We start from the raw sequence: 20212 nt of genomic DNA, 5'->3' as shown, positions 1-20212 counted from the left end.
CCAAACTGCTGTTTGCAGAATATACATTTTATCCTGATACCTACTTGAACTATTTGTTGTATTTCACTTAACTAAAATAAAGTACAAATTGAAAGTGTCTTGAGTGAGATCTGTTTGATTAGATATTTATTCCATTCCTTTTTCATGTCTACTACTTCTTCATTGAAATAGATGTGGTATAGAGCCTGGTTTCTCAACAGCCGGGCCGTGGCCCAGTACCGGGCCGTGATAGCCCTGCTGGTGGGCCCTGACCTGTCATGCCCCCACTGCACACTCTTACCCCACTGCACACCAGGGGCAGACTGAGACCAATCAAGGCCCCAAGAAAACTGTCTCACACTGACCCAAATGTATTCAAATGTATGCAAATGAACATGGTAGCCTCCATGCCCTAACCCCAACAGGCACATCAACCTCCAGAGCCAGGACCCCCAACAATAAGGGCCAGAGAAAAAGACCCCAACCTCCAGGGCCAGACCTCACACTCCATGGCCCTCACAGCGACAGACCCCCAGCAGGACCCCCACTAAACCCACTTAACTGCTTAGTTACTGATATGGGAACTGAAAACTCCAGCTTAAGAAATGCACCAGGAGCCATGGAGATGCCATTTGTGGGGCCCCCTACTTGTTAGTCCCTTGGCCCAGGTTCTATTTGCCTGGCTGATCAGCCCGCTCCTGCTGCATACTATATATATATATATAAAACTACCGGGCCCTGGACATGTCCAGCTAAAATTTACCGGGCCTTGAGGTCACTTTGGTTGAGAACCACTGGTATAGAGTATACGCAGATCATTTTGGCAGAACACATGATTCTTTCCCAGTAATCTTACTCACTGGCTGTGGTCAAATAATCAAAAACATCAGCTGTACGCTGCTCACTTAATGAAATATATTTATTATCATGTGTTTCATTTACTATAAAATATATAAACCATGTGCTAGTATTACTGTTGCAAATAAGCAACAGGATTTAGGAATTATTATTTGGGATGATTTTAAATGTTGTAAGCAATGTAGTAATGCAAATGGTAAGCTAGTAAAATGCTTAGTTGTATTGTGTACTGTGTACAGCTCTGGAGGTCATATTTCTGGGAAGATATAAATATATAGGACTGTTTAAAATAGGGCTATTGAAATGGAACATGGCTTAAAAAAGAAAGCTTACAAAGAAAAACTCAGTGACCTAAAAAAAAGTACAGTTTAAGAAAAGAGAAGAGAAAAAGGTGATATGATAAGAACTTTAAAGTATACTTAGCAACTAAATTAATATTTATTCACAAAAAGTGCAACACCAGAATGGATGGCCATTATTTTAATGGTAGTAGGTTCAGGAATAATTTGTAGAAGAACTTCTTCCCAGAAAAGGGTGGTTTAACTTAAACTTCCATAAGAGATGGTAAAGACAAGAATACCTGGGATAATTGTAAGGCTATCCTACATAGGCAGACTTGGTAGACCTAATGTTTTATCTGTCATTAAAATGTTTATATGTTTAAATTATCAAACTGGAAAATAAAAACTGAAATGGTTTCCTACTTGTTGGTGAATATATTGTAGTCATCTTACAGAATGGTAAAGCATTGTGCTCTCCCTGACCTCCTCACCATTACCACTGTATTTAATTAGCTTCTGTATACCCCGGAACAGGACATCTCACACACTGTTCTGTAAAATATCCTGAAATAATTTTACATAGCTGTGTGTGAGATGTTCAACTCCACTGTTTGAAAAGGCTAATCTAATGCCATGGGTAACAGTGAGGAGGGAAGGGGGAGTAAGATCCCAGCACAGTTTTACCAAGCAGAGAAAGGAAGAACAGCTGAGTGAGTTCTAGGCTGTTCTGTAGATATTTGTAGCATAGAACACTGTCCCGTTACACAGTTAGCTTTAGCATGAGGGAGCCAGGGATGTAAACTAGGAACTCCCTGAATCAAGAATGTGTGTATTAAGTTTGTATGCACATGTCGTTAAAACACTGCAAGGTTTTTTTTTTCATTTAACCAGCTTTAGCAGCAACATAGCTAGTGCATATACAGTATATAGATATCTTTATACACATCTAAAGCTTATTTAAATAGCCCTTTTTTTATTACACAGTTTCTTTAAATAAGGGCAGATTGTTACAAAATCGTAATAGCCATTATTACCACTTATTTTGGAATAATTTCATAGACTAATATAACATATATTGTACCTGGGTAGTGGAAATTAATTCTTAATATTCTATTTTTCAGAATGTTATTGTAATTCATTTTTATTATACATCACTTTTTATAGTTTATTTTAGAGCTGGCGCTAGAAGCAATGACATACTGGAATAGATTAGTGTTTAGAAATGCTTTATTACATCAGTACAATTAACATCAATGAACAATAGTGCTTAAAATACAGAGCTATCGTAAGATCCATTACTACTTAATGCTTATATTAAAAATAATGTCTAAAAAACACAATCATGTTTTTTTTTTGTATCTATGTTGTGGACTTTATGTTTTACACCTTAGCAAAACATCTATATAAAGTTTGAGACCGCTTAAAGTAACGGTAAACTTTAGCTAATCAAACATTATATATGTAATTGCCATTAAAAAAGTATTGGCTAGATTACAAGTTTTGCATTATGGTGCGGTACGGCTATACCTTTGAAAAATTGGCCATTGCGCGTGGAATGGCCGGTAAGACATATTACAAGTCGCTGCAGTATATCTATACCGCAAGCATTTTAGCCTTAAAGGGACAGTATACTATAAAATTGTTTTTCCCTTAATTTGTTTCCAATTACTTTTTTTTACCAGCTGCAGAATATAATATGTATGAGATTTGCTTTTTAAGGCTTATTTGTGTATATGAATTAGCTGATTTGGTGTTTTGAAGCCACAATCTAATAAAATGGGTTGAGCTTGTAGGTATAATCAGATCTTATTACTTTATCACATTGTGCACATATAACTGCTTCTTTATCTTATATCTGTCCATAAAACAATCACCAATACTTGGAGCGAACAATGGAAAATTAACATTTTATTACCTTATCTCTTCTATAACCCACTGGGAGTGTACTTTCTTCTACTGGCTGTGTCAACACAGCTTGGCCTTAAGGCCAAAAACTTTAAGGATGGGTGGGGATATCACAGGCTAAATAAATTATTTCAAATGCAAATATAAGGGTAATGGGAAAACTTTTAAACAATTTAATACACTCCAGCAGGTAAAGTGGATCATTGGGAACAAATTAAACGGTAACATTTTTTTTAGTAAACTGTCCCTTTAACACAACCCTCCATTCTGCACTCAAAATATTACGCGTGAGTGTGGGATTTTCCATTGTGTCGTATTACAGGTAGTGCGGTCCAGCTAAAATGCTTGCATTACAGCCTATACCAGCACAATCCATTCCGCGATCTGAGACCAGTAGTTATAGATTTTGCAAAACAAAAATGTTTCACAAAACTCATAACTAAAATGTTAAAGTACACTAACACCCATAAACTACCTATTAACCCCTAAACTGCCACCCTCCCGCAAAGCAAATACTATAATAACCCTATTAACCCCTAATCTGTGGTCCACCCACATCACCGACACTAAAATAAATATATTAACCCCTAAACCGCTGACCCCCCTACATCGCCAACACTAAATAAATCTAGTAACCCCTAAACTGCCAGCCCCCCACATCACCAACACTATAATAAAGTATTAACCCCTAAATCGCCAGCCCCCCACATCGCAACTAATAAACTAAACCCATTAACCCCTAAACTGCCAGCCTCCCACATCCTAATAAGCTAACCCTATTAACCCCTAGACTGCCGGCCCCCCATATCACAAAACACTACATTAAACTATTAACCCTTAAACCTAACACCCTCCTAACTTTAAATTAATAATCTTAAAATAAATAAAAACTTACCTGCGAAATAAAAAAAACTAAGATTCAACTATAAATTAACCTAACATAACTATTCTAATAAAATAAAACAAATAAAAATCCTAAATGACATGATTAAAAAAACCTAACACTATGAAAAAATAGAAAACCTAAATTACAAATTTAAATAAACCTAATACTACAAAAAGATTTAAAAAAGCTAACATTACAAAAAATAAAAATGCAAAAATTACGAGAAAAATAAACACTAAGATTACAAAAAATAACAAATGAAATTATCCAAAATAATAAAAATTACACCTAATCTAATAGCCCTATAAAAACAACCCTCCCGCCAAAAAAACACCCCCTAACCTAACAATAAACTACCAATAGCCCTTAAAAGGGCCTTTTGTAGGGCATTGCCCTAAGTTAAACAGCTCTTTTGCATAAAAAAAATAACAAAATCACCCCTAAAAGTAAAAAAAACCCACCCATCCAACCCCCCAAAATAAAAAACCTAAGTCTAAAAAAAGCCTAAGCTACCCATTGCCCCTAAAGGGGCATTTGTATGGGCATTGCTCTTAAAAGCGCATTCAGCTCTTTTACTGCCCATCCTTAATCTAAAAAAAACCCCCCAAAAAATACACAAAAAAAACCTAACACTAACCCCAGAAAATCTACTAACAGTTCCTGAAGTCCGGACATCCATCTTCATCCAGGCGGCGAGAAGTCTTCATCCAGGCGGCATCTTCTATCTTCATCCCCGTGTCACGGAGCTGTAGTGGTGTGGAGCATCGTCACGCGCGGCACAGACATCCAGCATAAAGGATCCTCTTCATACGGTCACCTCCATACACTGAAGCTTGAGTACAAGGTACCCATTAAAAAATGGGGTACCTTGCATTCCTATTGGCTGACATTTTCAAATCAGCCACTGAAATCCTATTGGGTGGGGGTTTTAGACTTAGGTTTTTTATTTTGGGAGTTTGGTTGAGTAGGGGGTTTTACTTTTAGGTGGGACTTTGTAAATTTTTGTATGTAAAAGAGCTGTTTAACTTAGGACAATACCCTTCAAAAGGCCCTTTTAAGGGCTATTGGTAGTTTATTGTTAGGTTAAGGGTGTTTTTTATTTTGGGGGGCTTTTTGTTTTTATAGGGCTATTAGATTAGGTGTAATTGTTATTATTTTGGATCATTTATTTTTTTATTTTTTGTAATCTTAGTGTTTTTTATGTTTCATAGTTTTAGCATTTTTTTGTAATGTTAGATTTATTAAATTTTTTCATAGTATTAGGTTTATTTAAATTCGTAATTTAGGTTTTTTAATTGGTAGCTTATTTTATTTTATTAGAATAGTTATGTTAGGTTAATTTATAGTTTAATCTTAGTTTTTATTTTATTTCACAGGTAAGTTTTTTTTATTTATTTTAAGATTATTAATTTAAAGTTAGGGGGGTGTTAGGTTTAAGGGTTTACAGGGAGTGCAGAATTATTAGGCAAGTTGTATTTTTGAGGATTAATTTTATTATTGAACAACAACTATGTTCTCAATGAACCCAAAAAACTCATTAATATCAAAGCTGAATAGTTTTGGAAGTAGTTTTTAGTTTGTTTTTAGTTTTAGCTATTTTAGGGGGATATCTGTGTGTGCAGGTGACTATTACTGTGCATAATTATTAGGCAACTTAACAAAAAACAAATATATACCCATTTCAATTATTTATTTTTACCAGTGAAACCAATATAACATCTCAACATTCACAAATATACATTTCTGACATTCAAAAACAAAACAAAAACAAATCAGTGACCAATATAGCCACCTTTCTTTGCAAGGACACTCAAAAGCCTGCCATCCATGGATTCTGTCAGTGTTTTGATCTGTTCACCATCAACATTGCGTGCAGCAGCAACCACAGCCTCCCAGACACTGTTCAGAGAGGTGTACTGTTTTCCCTCCTTGTAAATCTCACATTTGATGATGGACCACAGGTTCTCAATGGGGTTCAGATCAGGTGAACAAGGAGGCCATGTCATTAGATTTTCTTCTTTTATACCCTTTCTTGCCAGCCACGCTGTGGAGTACTTGGACGCGTGTGATGGAGCATTGTCCTGCATGAAAATCATGTTTTTCTTGAAGGATGCAGACTTCTTCCTGTACCACTGCTTGAAGAAGGTGTCTTCCAGAAACTGGCAGTAGGACTGGGAGTTGAGCTTGACTCCATCCTCAACCCGAAAAGGCCCCACAAGCTCATCTTTGATGATACCAGCCCAAACCAGTACTCCACCTCCACCTTGCTGGCGTCTGAGTCGGACTGGAGCTCTCTGCCCTTTACCAATCCAGCCACGGGCCAATCCATCTAGCCCATCAAGACTCACTCTCATTTCATCAGTCCATAAAACCTTAGAAAAATCAGAGATATTTCTTGGCTCAGTCTTGACGTTTCAGCTTGTGTGTCTTGTTCAGTGGTGGTCGTCTTTCAGCCTTTCTTACCTTGGACATGTCTCTGAGTATTGCACACCTTGTGCTTTTGGGCACTCCAGTGATGTTGCAGCTCTGAAATATGGCCAAACTGGTGGCAAGTGGCATCTTGGCAGCTGCACGCTTGACTTTTCTCAGTTCATGGGCAGTTATTTTGCGCCTTGGTTTTTCCACACGCTTCTTGCGACCCTGTTGACTATTTTGAATGAAACGCTTGATTGTTCGATGATCACGCTTCAGAAGCTTTGCAATTTTTAGAGTGCTGCATCCCTCTGCAAGATATCTCACTATTTTTTACTTTTCTGAGCCTGTCAAGTCCTTCTTTTGACCCATTTTGCCAAAGGAAAGGAAGTTGCCTAATAATTATGCACACCTGATATAGGGTGTTGATGTCATTAGACCACACCCCTTCTCATTACAGAGATGCACATCACCTAATATGCTTAATTGGTAGTAGGCTTTCGAGCCTATACAGCTTGGAGTAAGACAACATGCATAAAGAGGATGATGTGGTCAAAATACTCATTTGCCTAATAATTCAGCACTCCCTGTATAGGTTTAGTTTATTAGTTCCGATGTGGGGGGCTGGTGGTTTAGGGGTTAATACTGTATTATAGTGTTGGCAATGTTTTGGGTTTAATAGGTTTATTATAGTAGAAGAGATGTGAGTGTGTGGCCGATTGGGGTTAATAGCTTTATTTATTAGTTGTGATGTAGGGGGCCAGCAGTTCAGGAGTTAATAGGTTTATTTAGTGTCAGTGATGTTAAGGAGTTGCAAATTAGGGGTTAATCACTTTATTTAGCGTCAGCGATATCGGGGAGCGGCAGATTAGGGGTTAATAACTTTATTTAGTGTTGGCGATGTCGGGGAGCGGCAGATTAGGGGTGTTTAGACTTGTGGTTTATGTTAGGGTATTTGGTTTAAATGCAATTTTCTTTTCCCTATAGCATCAATGGGGTTGTGTTATGGCAATTTGCCATTCCACGATCGCAGGTGTTAGATTTTTCCTAACACTCTCTCCAAATTGATGTCTATGTGGGAAAGCATGCACTAGCATGTAAACTCAGCCCTTGGCTTTTGTGTGGTATGGAGCTTAACGCACTATAACGCACAGAACAAGGAGGTTTTTCAGTAACTCGTAATGGCAGCACTATGGAAAGTGCGATACCGCTCATTTTTTGGTGTTCTTTACGCACCCGGTATAGCGCAAAACTCAAAATCTAAGTGTATGTGCACTTTTGTTTGGTTTTTATTCTATCTGTAAAAAGAGTTAAATCGGTGCCTATAGTAATGCTTTTATTACAATGTTATGGTAATGAACATCCAAACAGTGTGTATGTCATATGACACTCTTGAAGTCCAGCCATTTGAAAGCCTTTAGGAGACCTATGTGAAGAGTGGGTGGGACTGCTCTCTATGTCACAGCCCAGCCAAAAGAGAAAATTAAGGGGAGAGGCAGAGGAACAGAAGATAATAACTAGAATTATGAATATTGTATTATAAAATATATACACTTTGTTTAAAAAAAATAATTATGTGGTTTTGTTTGTACAATAATACATTTTTAATTGTAACATCCTTAAAATCTGAAATTTACCATCACTTTAATTAAATGGATGGTCAAGTCAAAACTAAGCTTTCATGATTTATATAGAGCATACAATTTTAAACAACTTTTCAATACACTTCCATTATCTAAATGTGCACATTTTTTTTATATTCACATCTCCTGAGGCACTAGCTCCTACTGAGCATGTGCAAGATTCACAGGATATATGTATGTGCATTTTGTGATTGGCTGTTGGATGATGCATAAGGAAGGACAATGTAATGCTGAAATTCAAACTAAGTGATTGTGCATTCTATATTTATCATGCATTTATTAATTATGCTATTCTACTGTGTTTAGTGGTCCTTTATGAATGTGAACATAAAAGGTATAAGGGCATATCTGTGTAATACTGGTATGTGGTACAGAAGCCTTATGGCTAAAAAAAACAGGAACATACATTTAAAAATGCAATGGATTATCAGCAAACATATGTTCAGAGTCTCCATATATTGAAGCAAAATAGCTCAAAAATAGTGTTTCCTACCAAAGTTCCAGTGTCCACAATTTATCTTTCCAGTATCTGAATAATGGGGGTAAATAAGTGGTGCAAGGAAAGAGAATTTAGTGGCACTAATTTGGTAATATAATAGTTAAATAAAGAGAGATGGATTGCATTTGGATGCTAAAGGAATGGAGTATCTGTGAGAGGCGTTTAAATGCTTTCATTAGAAGTTATTTAAATTAATAAATCCACCTGCCCCCACAGCATTCCAAAACTATTAGTCTAGGTTTAAGTTCTAGAAATTCTAGTAGAAATGTTCTTGTACACAAATACTCACAGCTTAGAAAATAAATTACCTGAACTCACTTGAATGATTTTCATGACTGGGACATAGTCATATACAAAGAAAGAGAAGCACTGACCAGGAGCAGACAATAGCTCAGCAGTTTGTTCATTGGCTGGTCACCTCCTTTGGGACTTAGTCTTAGCTGGATACAAGTTATTTAAAAATACAGAGCAGGAAATAAAGATGTAGGAGTTGTTCTGTATGTTTAAGAAAATAATAAAGTTACTGAAATTGTATGAACTAAATATAATGTGTAAAATATATGGATGACTGTGGAAACTGGGGATAAAAATGTGTTGTATATAGGCCTTTATTACAGGATGAAAGACTGGAAATCTGCGAATAGAAGAAATGAACAAAATGACAATGAATGTTAAGATTATAGTAGTGGGGTACTTTTATTTGCCAGATATAGACTGAGAGATACCCATTGCTAGATCAGCAGGCAGAAGGTATATTTTTGAAACCTTGCAAAGGGAATCACTAGAACAACTGGTTAAGGAACCAACTCGAAAGGACAGTGATACAGTATCAGATGTGTCTGTGGGGGAGAACAGGGTCCAATGATCATCAATTTGTTTGGATCATTATTAATGTGCAAGCACTGTTTACACACAATAAAATAAAACTTTTAGACTTTAGAAAGGCTGATTTTTTATATATAAGATAATATTAAAACAAGGGCTGCATTACAAGTTTGCTTGAGTCACGATAACCAAATTTGCAACTGTACTTACTTGCCCATGTTATAAGTTGAAAATAATTGTGTTCGCTTATTGTGTTAGACCAAATGCACTTAACCCGACATGATGAATATGTAACATTCTAATGTTCTTCATATAAAAGAACATGTTCTTTTTATTTTCTAAATAAATAAAATATATATTTAAATTTAAAAATAAAAAGAGCATGTGCATCTATGAGAAGAACATTGGAATGTCAAATATTCATAACTCATGTCGGGTTGAGCGCACTAGGTCTAACGCGGGTTGAGCACAAAAGCAATAAGTGTTATGTTTTTCCCATAATGCGCAGAGACTAAGCAGTTAATTAGGACAGTTAAAGTTTATGCAGAAGAGAAGAAAGCACAGTCAGTGAAACATGGGGACAAAACTTTCTTTAGATATAAAAGTGAATGAAGAAAAAATAAGGATGGGGAAAAAAAGTAAAATTGGTGTCCAATGCTACTTCAGTACTTTAGCAACACTCAGTTTTCATGTTACTTTTCTATTTAGCTGCCAGCTGAAAGTAAACAAAAATCTTGTTCCTTTTAAACTGGTTAACTATTTTAGAGTATCTAGGAAATATATTGTAGATTTGTAGCATGTGGACAAGCATAATTAATTTCATATAGCTTACTTAAACACTGTTTATTTAGATGCTTATTTAAATTTAATACCTTTTCTAAAATTTGCTTTCCTGTCTGTAATTAATATTCCAGTTATCCCACTTATTTGAAAAAGTTAGGACCTCTTGCTTTAAAACCATCTATAAACTTATTGATGTGTTTGGTGAATACGATTTGGTAGATTGATATGAATGTTTTTAGTAGTATCATGCTATCAATAAAAAATAATAACTATCAATGTTTGCATAAATTGTTTACATAAATTGTTTACAAATCATTCAGAAAGGTTTACGATAAGCCATCTGTCTCTTAAGAAACATTATACCTTTAGATAAACTATTGCCCTTATTTCCTAGTTGTTTGCTTGATTAGACAAAAAAAAAAAACAGCACCACATAGTTTAATTAGCAATATTCAAATAAATATATTCAGGGAATGTTAGAACACATGCAAAAAAAGGGAATGTTGAAAGACTTAAAACAGTGTTAGTTCAAAGATTTCACAAAATGTATTCAAGAGGTGGGATGTAAGTTATCAAAAATTCTTGTCAAGAAAACAAAAAGCTTTGGTGTACACACTTACTGTTTGCATAAAAATGTAAAACGCGTCAACATTCAGTGGATAAAAAAATGTAGAAAAAAATATAAAACAAGCAAGAAGACAAAACACATCAATCAAAAAATGGTTTAAAAAAAAAAACTCTTCAAAATAGAGACAAGAAGTCAAGAAAAAGAAAAGGAGGAAAAGATTTTCAGGGATCCTTGTCATGCAAATCAGTTTGGTGGCAAAAAAAATACCTTCATCTTCAGCACCTTCATTATCACCTAAATCATCTGTCTGTTTCTTTGTAAGGGGACCTAGGATTGAGAATGAAAACATGGAGCAAAACAGTTCAAGAATATCATTATAAAAAAAAACATCCAAAACAGCATATATTACATTCCCACCATGTTTTAGTCAAAAAAAGAAGAAAGAAAAAAAAGAAGAAAAAAAAGGATTTTTTTAAAAAATATAATTAACTCCTTCAACTTATATATACTGTGAATCCATAATTAGGGATTTCAACACTTCAGTTTGTACAGAAATCAAAAATATTTCTGCAGTAAACCAAAGTTAAAAAGTTTTACAATGCATACAAGCTCATAGATTATTATTACTTAAACTTATTCCTTTAAATCCTTTCAAGATAATATGTGAAAACATATTTAGAAACTGGTAAATGTCCATAAAAAATATCATCTTTCTATATTCTATTTTGACAAATAGTGATATCACCTAAAACTAAATTTATTTTTTTTTAACTATAAATGTCCTTGCATGTGTAACCAGTAATTGGTTAAATATAAGGGATAAGTAAATGTTTTCTTTTTGACATAAATATGATAGAATATATTTACCCATTGATATCGTTATACTATTGGAATGCTTATACAGAGAAAATACTACATGTAATTTGCAGTTTAAAAAAAAAATAAGCTTTCAAACCAGTGAAATGTAACATATGAATGTTGACTTGTTCATACTTGCACGTGACTGGAGTCTATGAAAATTACCATATAAATATTCTATATACAAATATATGTTTTCTTTTCTTAGTTTGAATTATAAAGCATCCCTTTAGAATATATCAATGTGGCAATTAATCAATCTAGAAAAAGAAAATATGACTAATCATGTCGATTTGTATAACATTTATAGAAAAAAATCTTGAAGGCATTAGGATGTTTGAAAAAATTGTATAACCATTAGTAAGAATAGTGAAATCAAACATGTGGACCTCTTATTAATTAATCAGTTTGTTATTTATATGTTTATTTTGGTTATTTTCTTCAAATAAAAATGTTCAAGAAGTAACAAAGAGAACACAGAGACACCAGAAAATGTGAAAGAGAATAATGTATTAACATTTCTTATTCAAAAAAATCATTCAACTTATATTGAAAGACCAGACATGTTTAAACATGTATTTCTGTGACATAATTTTGCATGCACAAAATCATATCACTAACATGGGATGATCAGATTACTGGCAGCAGCTGGTTACAGGAAGAAAAAGCATAGACATGCATAAAAAAAAAAAGAAAAAAACATAAAGCAAAGAACTGGCAAGATGGAAAAGGTACGAGTCAACAGTTTTTAATCAAATAGCATGCAGACAAAATCCACAAGAAAATACGATAATACTCTGCAAACACAATTTCTGTCACTCAATATAACATATCAAAATACCACCAAAAATCTCCAACAGAAATAAGCCAGCAGGTTTCACAAATGCTTTTCAATAATTTATAATAAAATATGACCTGATATTTGAATTCTCTCTGGGGATATCACTGGCCACTACGTAAAATGATTTGTTTTGTGTCAGATGTAAGCTGCACATTCATACTTTGTTAACAAGGCAAACAACTTGTACTTTACTGATTGCTTGCAGAATTAATTCATTTAGATCCTAACTAGATAAGGAATGGTAAGTTACAGCTATGCACACTTACTGTACCTGTGTTTTAACATAAACATCTAAAATAAGGCACAGACTATAATTAATCAACAATAATATAATATATAATATAATATTCCCTGTTATGTACTAGAACACATTTTTAAACGTTGTATTCAATCAAGTTTTTATGCATTCAGGTCCTCGTTTCCTTTTTTCTTCATACTGCAAACCAGACCCTGATATACTAGAAAATTCCTAATACACAAAATAAAAAAAATTGTCTAGTAGTAACATAAAATTTTAATATGTTGTCCATCAGTTTTTGATATATTGTAAAATGAATAAATACAGACTAGACATCATTAAAGTTACCAAACATGTATACAACATGGCTATAATTAATATAGGAAAGATACTAGTTTGTCTAAAACATCACAAATGTGAAGAATGTGGTTGAGACTGATGGTATTATACATACCTATAATATAGGTTCTAGCAAAGTAGCTTCTCTCCCATATTTATTTTATTTATAAAAGACGAGCCTGGAAGGAGGCATTCAAGTCGGAGACAATGTCGGACACATCAATGACCTCCATTTACTATGGATAATGTTTAGCAGAGCTGGGCGTTTCTGCATAGGGACCAAAACACCCCTAATGTAAACTACAGTTTAGTGGTCCGCTCACACTATGGAATAACACTTTTAAGATTGGATTACCACATGGGTAATCTTTAATGAGGTACTAAACTATCAGTATGTTTAAAAGCACATTGATACTTTATGTGGTTACTGCTAGAGGATCATAGAAAACTGAATCAAAAATGTGCATAGTGAGAGTGAAAAAAGAATTTCAAGCACTAAGTAAACATGTTTTAAAGGGACATTAAAGTATTTGTTTTATATATATTTAAAGTATATACAGCAATTAACTGTTGCATTGCAAAAGATCTGCATACAAAATAAATGTTTTAAAAGTGTTTAAAGCTGACATTTTATTAGACACATTTGTATTATTTCACTATCCAAGAACATAGTGTATGTCTTAAACAAGCTTCTATATGATTGGCAATTACCGCAGAGAATGTTGCAGCTTAACAGTTTGAGTTTTTGTCTGATTCATTTCAGCCTTTCTGGAAATAATGGAAAAACACCTTTTTTTAATTTATTTATTAATATGAATATTTAAAATTGCAAGTAGAATTACATCTTGATTTTATTGTCCCATAGAGGGCTAGATTTTATTGTCGCATAGAGGGCTAGATTTTATTGTCACATAGAGGGCCAGCTCGCACGTTAAAGGGACATTATACACTAATTTTTTTCTTTGTATAAATGTTTTGTAGATGATCTATTTATATAGCCCATAAAGTTGTTGTTGTTTTTTTAAATGTATAGTTTTGCTTTTTTTTAAATAACATTGCTCTGATTTTCAGACTCCTAACCATGCCCCAAAGTTTTAGGAGAATTACCGTCAGCTACCTACTCCAGCTTGCTCCTGCTTGTGTAAAGGGGCTTTCCAACTATCTTTTCAGCTAAACTGAGGTCTTCTAAGTAAGTTTTTAAACAGTTTTATACTGGAGTTTTATATCAGTATCTGTGCATCTTATTCTTTATAGTAGTGTCTATTACATGCAGTTATATGAAAATTGGTGTATACTGTCCCTTTAACTCTGCTAGAAGTTACAGTGAAAGATGCCTAATGGCCCACAGTTGAAAGTAATAAGTCTTTGCTCACACGCTAACCCAACACGCTCAAAAAGCCAAACTTTGAATAATGCAACCAAGTTAACGTATTCCCACATAGACTTCAATGCAGCACAAAAAGTGGGTGGGAAACCTTACACCCTACTCACGCTCAAACCCAATGTCAAGTGCGCTAACCCAACATGAAAATATGAATATTTCACACCCTAATGTTTGTCATATTAAAAGAATATGTTCAATTTATTCATAAATATGTGTGTATATATATATATATATATATATATATATATATATATATACAGTTGCAAGAAAAAGAATGTGAACCCTTTGGAATGATATGGATTTCTGCACAAATTGGTCATAAAATGTGATCTGATCATCATCTAAGTCACAACAATAGACAATCATAGTCTGCTTAAACTAATAACACACAAAGAATGAAATGTTGCCATGTTTTTATTGAACACACCATGTAAACATTCACAGTGCAGGTGGAAAAAGTATGTGAACCCTTGGATTTAATAACTGGTTGAACCTCCTTTGGCAGCAATAACTTCAACCAAACGTTTCCTGTAGTTGCAGATCAGACGTGCACAACGGTCAGGAGTAATTCTTGACCATTCCTCTTTACAGAACTATTTCAGTTCAGCAATATTCTTGGGAAGTCTGGTGTGAATCACTTTCTTGAGGTCATGTCACAGCATTTCAATCAGGTTGAGGTCAGGACTCTGACTGGGCCACTTCAGAAGGTGTATTTTCTTCTGTTTAAGCCATTCTGTTGATTTACTTCTATGCTTTGGGTCATTGTCCTGTTGCAACACCCATCTTCTGTTGATTTTAAGCTGGTAGACAGATGGCCTTAAGTTCTCCTGCAAAATGTCTTGATAAACTTGGGAATTCATTTTTACTTCGATGATAGCAATCCGTCCAGGCCCTGATGCAGCAAAGCAGCCCCAAACCATGATGCCCTCACCACTATACTTCACAGTTGGGATGAGGTTTTGGTGTTGATGTGCTGTGCCTCTTTTTCGCCACACATAGTGTTGTGTGTTTCTTCCAAACAACTCAACTTTGGTTTCATCTGTCCACAGAATATTTTGCCAGTACTGCTGTGGAACATCCAGGTGCTCTTGTGCAAACTGTAAACGTGCAGCAATGTTTTGTTTGGACAGCAGTTGCTTCCTCTGTGGTATCCTCCCATGAAATCCATTCTTGTTTAGTGTTTTACATATTGTAGATTCGCTAACAGGGATGTTAGCATTTGCCAGTGACTTTTCTAAGTCTTTAGCTGACAGTCTAGGATTCTTTTTCACCTCATTGAGCAGTCTGCGCTGTGCTCTTGCAGTCATCTTTACAGGACGGCCACTTCTAGGGAGAGTAGCAGCAGTGCTGAACTTTCTCTATTTATAGACAATTTATCTTACCATGGACTGATGAACAGCAAGGCTTTTGGAGATACTTTTATAACCCTTTCCAGCTTTATGCAAGTCAACAATTCTTAATCGTAGGTCTTCTGAGAGCTCTTTTGTGCGAGGCATCATTCACATCAGGCAATGCTTCTTGTGAAAAGCAAACCCAGAACTGGTGTGCGTTTTTTATAGGGCAGGGCAGCTGTAACCAACACCTCCAATCTCATCTCATTGATTGGACTCCAGTTGGCTGACATCTCACTCCAATTAGCTCTTGGAGATGTCATTAGTCTAGGGTTTCACATACTTTTTCCACCTGCACTGTGAATGTTTACATGGTGTGTTCAATAAAAACATGGCAACATTTCATTCTTTGTGTGTTATTAGTTTAAGCAGACTGTGATTGTCTATTGTTGTGACTTAGATGATGATCAGATCACATTTTATGACCAATTTGTGCAGAAATCCATATCATTCCAAAGGGTTCACATACTTTTTCTTGCAACTGTATATATATATATATATATATATATATATATATATATATATATATATATATATATATATTGTGACAGAAAGCAAGGCCTGGTTATAAATGGAAGATATTTAAGACCAAGCATTGTACATACTATTTCTCCTTTCAGTTAAAACCCCAGGGAGAAAGAGTGTGTATTTGATTATCCCACACAGCTGTGAAGCTGTCCAGCAGCTAATCACAGGTGTGGCTAATTAGAATCTGTGAGGGTTTAAATAGCAGCCTCACTTAGGCCTTGAGAGAGTGTTACACAGCTACAGAGGCTGGTGTGTGTGTCTGTTACACTGTGTAAAAGACTTTTGTTCCTGTGAACTGTAAAAGGACATTATTTTTACAAAGCACTTGTGGAATGCTGTGAAGTGCTGGGACACATTTAAAAGCACTTAGCTTTGCTGCAGAGGAAGGATTTCCCTCTGTTGAAAATGAACTGCCTGTTTGTTATTGCTGTGAAAAATAAAGCCTTTTAAACTACAGTGACTGTCCTGTGCTGCATTTGTGCCCTAGAAGACCGTGGTTAAAAGTGGTTCCTGTTACAATATATATATAGGAATATCTAAAAATTACATAGAAAATATTCCCCTATATGAAGAATATTGGGAAATGAAATATTTACAGTAACTACATAGTTAAACACTTTATTAAATATGAATATTGCATGAATATGATTTTACATGTTTTCAGCTACTTAACAGCAAAGGGCTCCAGTGCACTTATACCTATATATGTCTATATATGTATACATTTGTATTTATGTGTATATATGTCTGTAAATACATATGTACTCACATATAAACATATATTTATACATAACAAAACATACTTAGACAAGTATATGTAGGTATCTCTATGTTAAAGCCCTTTGCCTGCCTTTTTTTCTAACACCTGAGACCTCATATCTTTGAGTCTCTATAACTTTTTTGTGCAATATATATATGTAAAATCATGTTTATTAGATAGTGTTACTATGAGTGTAACTGTATAATTAAATGTATTTTTTATGTGTTTTGTGACACATTTTTGTTTCGCTTAACAGTTAACCAGAGCTCTGAGGTTGCGGTAATTATTCTAACGTAAATTGCGATTGTGCTCACATGTTTGCATTTACTATCAACTTGTAATAAGAGTGCTTCTTGGAAAGCGTGCACAGCTGCAATAAATCTGATATCACTCACACGAAACAGCGTGTCACTCGTAATCTGGCACAGAATATGTTGCATTATGGATTTGCAAACAATATGATCAGTTTTATTAAAGGAACCGTCAACACCCGACCCAAATTAATCCCATACCTTAGATCTACAAAAGAAGATGTGCCTGCACCACATCCCATGTTCAATACCTCTAACGTTATATGTGTAATCGTCCAAAGCACATACAATTTTCTCCTGTAGATATGGCCGCCAAACTCCCCCCACGATTACGTAGTAAGTTTCATTTTAAAGGCATCCACCAATCAGAATCCAAACCTCGGTTGGATTCTTTACACGCGTTCACTGTGATTTGCAGCTGCACTTTCTATTTCTGCTTGCGATTAGACATAAATTATAATGTGCATGTGCATTAGCAAAGGAACATTGTCACTGTGAACAAGCATGGAATTCAATAGAGAAGGAGACGGAGGGGAAGGAGTTTGGCAGCCATATCTGCAGGATAAAGCTTATGTGCTTTGGACAATTACACATATAACGTTAGTGGTATTGAACATGGGATGCGGTGCAGAAACACCATTGCTGTTTGTGAAAAAGCATAACAAATGACAACGATATTATATATTATTTTACATCTGCAATAAAGGCCTTTATTATAAAAGTTTTCAAAACTCTCTGAATATTTAATCAATATTACCTGAAATAAATGAATAATAAAAACACCAATATACTTTTTCTAAGGATTAAACCATTATTTGCCATTGCTTTATAAAAACATCATCATTGCTTATTACTAAATCACAAGGGACACTAGCATAAATTCTGAACAGTCAGATTCCGAATGAATTATTTTTTTGGTAGTTTAATAAATTTCATGTGAACAATGACAAAATATAGGAGATATTTGTTAATACATTGGATAGTATTGTCCTATACTTCTCTAAATAAAATGTAATTTCCATTCCAGAGTGCACTGCTATTGACAAACGAACAAATAAATAAATACAGTGTGCCCTTTGTATTTATGTACTATGATATTCTACTTACTTATATGTTTACATATTTATGAAATATATGAAAACTATACAGAAACTTTGCAGCAAAGGGAAATATATTCTTCTGACTACTTAAGCCTACTTATTATGCCTATAAATATCGGCATATGGAACAATACTACTTTAGTAAAAATAAATATGTTAAATCGAAGTAAACCTAAAAAGAAGCATTTGTGTAAATACAGCAAACAACTAACTTGTTTTCTTGCAAAATTACTATTTAGACATTTTCAGTGTAGCCACTGTCCTCAAGGAGATAAGAGGAGACATGTTTTGAATTTAAGTTACATTCTGCCTTCTCTGAGCATGAGCAAAACAGACTTACAGTCTCTCTAGCATTATCTGAAAAGAAAACTAACTAAAGATATGTTATATATCTAAAATGTAAAATATCTTCAAGAATTAATATATCTAATTGTTCAGATATAGGTGCAGTGGTTAGCAAGAGTATTAGTGAGGAAGGGAGGAAGGTAGGGAGGAAGGGAGAAAGGAAGGCAGGAGGGAGGGAGGAAGGAAAAAGAAGGAAAAAGATAAAGGAAGGAAAAAGAAAAAGGAAAGAAAAAGAAAAAAAGAAATCCAGGGGACAAAATCTTCTTTTACGCAATTATTTTTTTACACAATTATTTTTTTACAGTATAGACAGCATTCCTATGAGTAATTATAAACACATCAAAATGTTATCTTTACTTCCATTCTTAAAGAGATAATATTTTTATTTTATCACTCAACACAAACACACTCAAACATTTTCTGTAATTAATATGAAACAAACATTTTAAAATATTTTTACATTAATTAAAGGTTGATTCAAAAAATGATGGTTTGATTCCTATTGGTTATTGTCACTATCTGACGACATATAGAGCTCTACTGGTTGCCAACGATATTCCTTTGTGTGTATTAAAGCACAATGTAGTTTTCTTTAGGAGAGGAGTATTAAAAAATCAATCAATCAATCAAAAAATAAATTGTAACTTTTCAAATACAATTTTTATTTGGAAAAACTTGACTTTATGACAATAATAACAGTAACTTCACCCTTCCATCATATTGCGGCGCCAAGCTGGAATTCACGCACAGCTATTGGCTAAGAGGTGGAAACGTTGCATCCTAGCCAAATAGTGTTCTGCCTTAGCAGCTCAGACCGGCAAACGCTGCAAACAAATAAAGGAGCTTTCAGCATTAAGTATTTTATACTTCATGAATGAAAGTCCCCTTTATTTGTTCCAATGGTAAACCCTAGAGTTTCACAAACGCTAGGATTTACCATTACTTTAAGAAGCTTAAGTTCTACTGCCACATGCTTTTTGCAACAAAAGCACTATACTGAGCATTGACAATAAACTGACTGCAGCTAGAGCACGTGTCTCCTAGCAACCATATCAAAAGAAAAACTACTCATTTGCTTTCCTGTAGAGGTCACAGCCCCCTTGTGGGCTGGGACAAAATGTAATGGACCCTGCACAAATGAAGTTAAAAAAATTAAAACAAAGGTAAATACATTTTAAAATTATAATTAATAATGTTTTTATTTTATATAACCCACTAATTGGTGTGTTTTATTACAACAGACTGTTTTATAACCCTTTAATCTTCTAATAGTCTTTTTCCAGAGACCATGAGGAACAACAAACGTATTAAAGGTTATGCTATAGCCCCATGGATGTTGAACACAGAAACAGTGAGTAGGTAGATCTTATCAATTTAAATGCCTTAAATGTAAATAATTGGAGGCCCATTTCCACCTCCCCCAAACAAATCTTTAGCTGATCTACTAGGAGCTGTACACAGAGAAGCTAGTTTTACTA

The 20212-nt window shown here is 34.5% G+C and overlaps 1 protein-coding gene across 8 annotated transcripts in view; it reads right to left on the bottom strand.

Moving 5' to 3' along the window:
* Window positions 1-20212, bottom strand: part of NLGN1 (neuroligin 1) — a 679524-nt gene that overhangs the window by 411494 nt on the left and 247818 nt on the right. For 3 of the 8 annotated variants that reach the window (XM_053710143.1, XM_053710144.1, XM_053710146.1), the window contains one exon: window positions 10907-10966. The exons of 4 other annotated variants lie outside the window; for them this stretch is intronic. In XM_053710143.1, coding sequence (XP_053566118.1) covers window positions 10907-10966 — 60 coding nt within the window. The remainder of the gene's footprint in view (window positions 1-10906; window positions 10967-20212) is intronic. One more of the 8 variants, XM_053710150.1, reaches the window with a different exon arrangement.

This window comes from Bombina bombina, chromosome 4, assembly GCF_027579735.1.
Source record: "Bombina bombina isolate aBomBom1 chromosome 4, aBomBom1.pri, whole genome shotgun sequence".
NCBI lineage: Eukaryota > Metazoa > Chordata > Amphibia > Anura > Bombinatoridae > Bombina > Bombina bombina.
This window is presented reverse-complemented; position numbering and strand designations above follow the sequence as displayed.